Source organism: Cyprinodon variegatus, unplaced genomic scaffold (genome assembly GCF_000732505.1).
Source record: "Cyprinodon variegatus isolate N-32 unplaced genomic scaffold, C_variegatus-1.0 Scaffold384, whole genome shotgun sequence".
In the NCBI taxonomy this organism is placed as follows: domain Eukaryota; kingdom Metazoa; phylum Chordata; class Actinopteri; order Cyprinodontiformes; family Cyprinodontidae; genus Cyprinodon; species Cyprinodon variegatus.
In genome coordinates, this window is record NW_015150837.1 from 779,303 (window position 1) to 785,524 (window position 6,222).

General features: G+C 36.7%; 1 protein-coding gene across 1 annotated transcript in view; it reads right to left on the reverse strand.

Moving 5' to 3' along the window:
- Nucleotides 1-2,050: 2,050 nt before the first annotated feature.
- LOC107092527 (nuclear GTPase SLIP-GC-like) overlaps nt 2,051-6,222 on the reverse strand; it is an 18,301-nt gene continuing 14,129 nt past the window's right edge. Inside the window, exons 13-15 of the mRNA XM_015387050.1 lie at nt 2,647-2,755; nt 2,433-2,566; nt 2,051-2,131 (exon numbers count right to left, since the gene is read on the reverse strand). Of these exons, the coding sequence (XP_015242536.1) occupies nt 2,051-2,131; nt 2,433-2,566; nt 2,647-2,755 (324 nt within the window). The remainder of the gene's footprint in view (nt 2,132-2,432; nt 2,567-2,646; nt 2,756-6,222) is intronic.

The following is a 6,222-nucleotide window of genomic DNA, read 5'->3' on the forward strand; positions in this document are numbered from 1 at the left end:
AGCATTGTTTATGTATCTTAAGAATACAAAATTAAAAAATAGAATCTAATAGATGTGAAGTAACGCTGCTTCACACTCATGTACAGTAGGTGGCGGTATGCACCTTAAAGTTGCTTGTGATCCGCCATAATAGAAGAGAAGAAGAAGAAGTGTCATAGTTTGCTCAAAACCTCTTTCCAAACTGCTCAATGAATTTAAAGCCCATTTTTACTGACTGGTTAATATTGTATGTTATTTCCAACTTTTCTGTCTTTGTTCGGGTAAAGGTACATGGAGAACTTCCCAGCCTTTCTGCATGGTTCAGTTGATGTTAATATCAGATCTTTATGCTGGAAAGTGTAAAATACATATCATTATAAATTCATCTAAAAAAAGGGAATTATAAAAAAAAATCTAAAGTAAACCCCAGCACACTATAACAAAGAATCTACATTTAAATTTGTCTTTTGAGTGACATTAGATTATATTAATCATCTATCAGGTTTACAGCATACAAAATAAGCAACCATAGAAATTTAGTGTTTTTCTAAAAGAAAAACAGAAATAACCCACAGTTTGTACATTTTTCACATGTAAGCCCATCCATTAATAAGTTCACTCTCTTCTTTTGAGACTAACATTTGATTGTATTAAATATGCTAAATATATGACTGATTTTATCAGTAAATGCAAAGCTTATTTAAAATCAACTTTCAAAATAAAGAGTTGATTACCCTGCTTCTGCTTAAACTTGATACAACTTATTTAATCTAATACTGAAAAGAAAGAAACATAACATACATTTCTTCCATAATTTAGTTTAAAGCACTAAGACATGATCTTGAATCTAACCAGACTGATTTGCAATTCTAGTTTCACTTTCTAACTTTCTTTAGACAAAATGAAAAACAGTTGCAAATGACACCCAAAGAGCAAACAGATCTAAATGGCTATGATACAACCTGAAGAAATAACATATTGGCAAAACAAGTTTAGCTCATCTTTACTTTTTCTTCATGGAGAAGTTTTTGTGTCTAATGGATGTAGATGCAGCATGTGTCCTCGTGATGAATCCCACTAATAAATGTAGCTGTTGAATAGAAAGCAGCATATAAAACCTAAAATTTTGCATTAAACGATAAGAAAAAAAAAAACATTATTTATTGTGGTCTTTACCATAAAAGCGATCTCTATTCTGGCTGTTTTGCAGCAGATCGTCATAGAGGGCCGGATCTATCAAAGGTTTGCGTGTATAAAAACGTGAGCTATTTCACTGCGCACGCTAAAAAATGTACAAACTGATCTATCAACAGCGTGCTAAAAGGATTTGGTCTTTAAAACGTGCTAAATAGCGCCTCTTATCCATTTAGTACTTTTTCTGCAATGAATATGCAATATGGGGCGTTTATACGCAAAAGTGCGTCTTGTGGGAGGAGAACATGTAAATATATTAATTTAGCACTCGCAAAGTGATTTATGAAACCTGAAAGCAATTTTGCTAACGGTATCTGACTCTATATTTAACACGTTTCAAAAGAAGGTGCAAATGGTCTGTATGCGTAATTGCGCACACATGGCAGCGGTTATTGCCGCAAGAAGGAGACATTGAAATGAAGCAAGGAGACGCAGAGAACGCAGTTTTTCACTCCGTGTGAATATTTTTGGAATGAACGAGGAAACGATCAAAACATATCGTTTATCCAGCATTGCCATTTTGGAGCTGCAATTCCAGTGATTTGCTCCTCACAGAGCGTCAGCTGTACTTGTTCCTCAATGCTGGTCAGAGGCATCTCATCTACTGTGCCCCCTCCCTATTTAAATAGGGTGTCTCCAACAGTTTTGCACCTGCCACCAGTTACGCAATCGCTCTTGTTAAATCACCCGCAAACCATGGTTCAGCCCCTCGCGCAAAATTCCAGTTTGCGAGCGCAAATTACTGCACGCAAAATTGGATCTTGATAAATCCAGCCCAGAGTCTTTGTACCAGTTCAAACTCTACTGAAATATCTAGGAACACAGTTTCTATATGTTTTTTCTTTTAAAAAGGCATTTTGTTTTAAAAACTGAAACTTTAATGGAATTGACTGAAAATCAGTCCCGAGACCTCAGTAGCTTCTTTCATGGTACGTTCTAGTCTTCTGAGAATTTCCTCCTCATTAAGTATTAAAGTATTTATATCTTGGTGCACTCAAACATTATTCAAACAAAGACATGATTGGTGTCATAGTTTGCCCAAAACTATTAATGAATTTGAAGCACATTTTTACTGACTGGTTAATATTTCTTTGTAAATAGATTTTAACAGCAGGTGATAATGCCCTTAGACAAATTAAGAAACAAGAAGAAGCAGACAAGAAACAGAAGGCTGTAGTTTTCCACAGCGTGGTATGGATCGTCATGTAGCAGTGTAATAGGTTGTGTCATTTATATTAAACTTGTTGAATATAACTAACCATTAAGTCATGCAGTTCGATGTGCATAACTATTTTAGCATGTTCAAACATGTTGTTCTTTAAACCAAATACATGTTTCTTAATAGTTTCCCGCATGTTCTGCAGTGTTCCAGAGCCTGAAAATACTACTGCTTCTGGAGAATGAAGAATGAAGTGTTAGTAAAAATAATAAATATATATTTAGAATTTTAACTACTTTATATCTTTTTCTTACTTTTGTAGCAGTCTTGCATGGATTTTTCAATTGTCCTTATCAAACTTGTGTAGACAGTTTTCTTCTGCTTAGGAGTAGTCTTGCTCAGGCTTGTTTTCAGAAGGTCTTCCTAAAGATAAGTGAAAAAGAACTGATACTTTAAAAGTAACTTTAATGACCAAAAATAGTTTTAATATAATGCCAATCTTGATTTAATTCCAAAAAAGTTAAAAAACAATCCACTTGACTTGTTTTCAAGTTTGAAGACGTTTCGCTTCCTATCCAGGAACCTTTTTCAATTCAAAATGTAAGAATGAGCGTTTAGTTCAAAGTTTTATATAGTAGCCCAAAAACTTGTTTTGACTAAGAAAAGATGCAAATTGAACTAGAAGAACTGGTCTATCCCTTAGGAATGGGAAGTGGTTTTGGTTTCTTTGTTAGCCTGCAATACCCGGTACTGGGCTAAGACTCTGAAAGGAGAGTCGTTAAAGGTAATACTTGGCTTGGCTGCCCAGGTAAGCTGTTTTGTTCAGTGCATGGTTTTTCTTTCTTAACATAAATGTCTTCCTTCCACACCTCTTTCAAACCACCTGTCTTCTTTGTCCAAATTGTGAACATCCTGGTCCTCAAGGTCCTTAAAGTGCAAGTTGACAGCAGAGTCCTGTCTGGAGGAGGTAGCTCTTCTGTGTTGATCCATGAGTCTGTGGAGAGGTTGTTTTGTTTCTCCAATATAAAGATCAGAGAATTCCTATATCTCTATTATGTTCAGAAAGAAAAACAAACCTTAAACAGAGGGGGTGGACTCAGGTTTCAGCCAGTGTTGTTTTTGACAGGCATCTTAGATTTGCTCTTGTTCTTTATGACTAAAACTATTATTAGTCTTAGTCACATTTTAGTCATTATGGTATGTAGGTCAGAGGTCAGGTGTGATTCCTCTGTATGTTAAAGGAGGTCAGGTGTTTTATCTCTGAGTATTAACAGAAACCAGGTGTGGTACGTGGGATTGTTAATATATAAAGTACCGGCCAGCCCACGCGCAACACGCATAGCCCCCACCTTGGACGAAGCCCCACCAGGGGACGGCACGGACCAGGACCGTGACAGGGAGCCAGACCCGAAGCAATTCTAAAGTCCTCTTCCCTCTATCACCACCCTCCACCCCCCCTTCGGAGATCTAATCCCTCCCCTACATTAACATTCAAACCACTCACCACACAAGCGACAAAAGTCAGTGAATTAAAGGAGCTGATTAACAATGTAAATGTCACCTGCAGAGATATGCAAACCATTTATGAAGAAATACGGCAAATACAAACTCAGATACAAATACAGAAGCAAGCCGTAAAGTCATTGCATGTACATCACTTTCTGCATTCATGGTCAGAAGAGCTGAGAAACAACTTTTTTCAAAGAGCCTTGGCCAGATATTGGGTCATGCTTCGGATCTGAAAATACGACATCAAGGTCAAAATCTAGAAGGTCTAAAGGTAGTTCACAAACAACCAAGAGATTGGAAGCTGAGGCTGAGGCAGCTGCATCTCAAGAAATATAAGTAGTAATGGAACATTTTTAAATTACACACTAAATCAGTAAATCGGCCATATAGTGAAGCTTAAAGTATAATGTTTGCGCCTCAAATAATCTTAAATCTTAAAAACTGCTGCCATGGTGCATGCTGGTGCAAGTCTTCTCTGATTTATGTTTTGTAAAGAGCGATGGACAGGATCAACATCCAGGGACCTTTTCTGTTCTTGGTCTAATGTTCTTGTGAAATAGAACAGTACAAAATGCAGCGGCTCATCTTTTAACAGGGACCAGAAAACATCAACACATTACACCAGTTCTTGCGTCTTTGCACTGGCTCCCTGTTCATTTTAGAATTTATTTTAAGATTTTATTGTTTGTGTTTAGAGCCCTGAAATGGATGACTCCTCTATACATAACTGACCTCCTCCAGATTTATTCTGCGGCACGTGCTCTGAGGTCTGAGGGCCATCTTTAGTTAATAGTGCCTAAGACGAGGCTTAAAACCAGAGGGGACAGAGCCTTTTCTGTAGTTGGCCCCAGACTTTGGGGCCAACTTTGTCCCTCCATATACGGACTGCCTCTATGGTGGAGTGTTTTAAGTCTCGTCTTAAGACCCACTTTTACTCTTTGGCTTTTAATACTGTGTAGTTTGTGTGGTTGTGACAAAGTGGTTTAGTTTGTGTTTACCACTTGTCCCTTATTCTTGTTTCTGATTTGTAATGCTTAACTTTAAACATTAGTTTGCAACTTTGACTTTCACTTACTATCCCGGGTTTGTTTGTGTTAGCATTATGTTGCAGTTTCCATCTACTTATGCTTAGGTTAAAACTATTACTTCAGGATTATTGGATTAAACTGTTTATTATGTTTCAAAGTATATTCATGGTTTTTGTTTTCCTTTTTACTTACCATTATTTAAGTATTGCCTGCTAAATTGACTAAATTATGTCATCCATTAATTTGCTGGATTCTACCATTTAGAGGGTTTCCTTTAGTTATGCTTTGTTTGTTTTTATTTAAAGTAACTTTTTGAGTTATCTTGTTTCACACTGTTTATTTTGCAGACTCTTTCTTTATGTAGATGGGTTTGTAAATTAGATTAAGCTTATTCTTGTTTCTCTGTTTAGACTTTTTTTGGTTCACCTTTTTGACCCTCGACCAAACTACTTCACAGTGGTCCTCTGTGTCCTTTTTAGTTTATTTACTGTTGTATTGTGTTTATGTATTGTTGTGTTGTTGTTTATTATTTGATATGTACAGCACATTGGAAACTTTTTCTGTTGTTTAATGTGCTATATAAATAAAGTGGATTGGATTGGATTGAGGCTGATGATGTTTCAAGAGCACACAAGCACATTATAACGCACCATTACTCATGTTAAGAAATGGCCTTGATCTCAGTAGGATGAGTTTAGTTTTTTTTTAGAGTCTTGATAATGACGCAGTTATTTTATTTACAGGACTGTGTCAGAAAATTAGCATATTGTGATAAGGTTCTTTATTTTCTGTAATGCAATTAAAAATCATGAAATGTCATACATTCTGGATTCATTACAAAACAACTGAAATATCGCAAGCCTTTTATTGTTTTAATATCGCTGATTATGGCTTACAGCTTAAGAAACCCAAATATCCTATCTCAAAATATTAGAATATCGTGAAAAAGTATACTAGTAGGCTATTCAACTAATCACTTGAATCGTCTAATTTACTCGAAACACCAGCAAGGGTTCCCTTAGCCTTGAAAAACACGCTTGGTTCAGTAAACTAAATCACAAGTATAGGGAAGACTGCTGATCTGACTGCTGTCCAGAAGACCATCATTGACACCCTCCATCAGGAGGGTAAGACACAAAAAGAAATTTCTCAAAGAGCAGGCTGTTCACAGGTATTCAAGGCGCCAGAGTCTGGAGAAAGGCTGGAGAGGCGCAAAATCCAAGTTGCTTGAAATCCAGTGTGAAGTTCCCACAGTCAGCGATAGTTTGGGGAGCCATTTCAGCTGCTGGTGTTGGTCCACTGTGTTTCATCAAGTCCAGAGTAAATGCAGCTGTGTACCAAGAGATTTTAGAG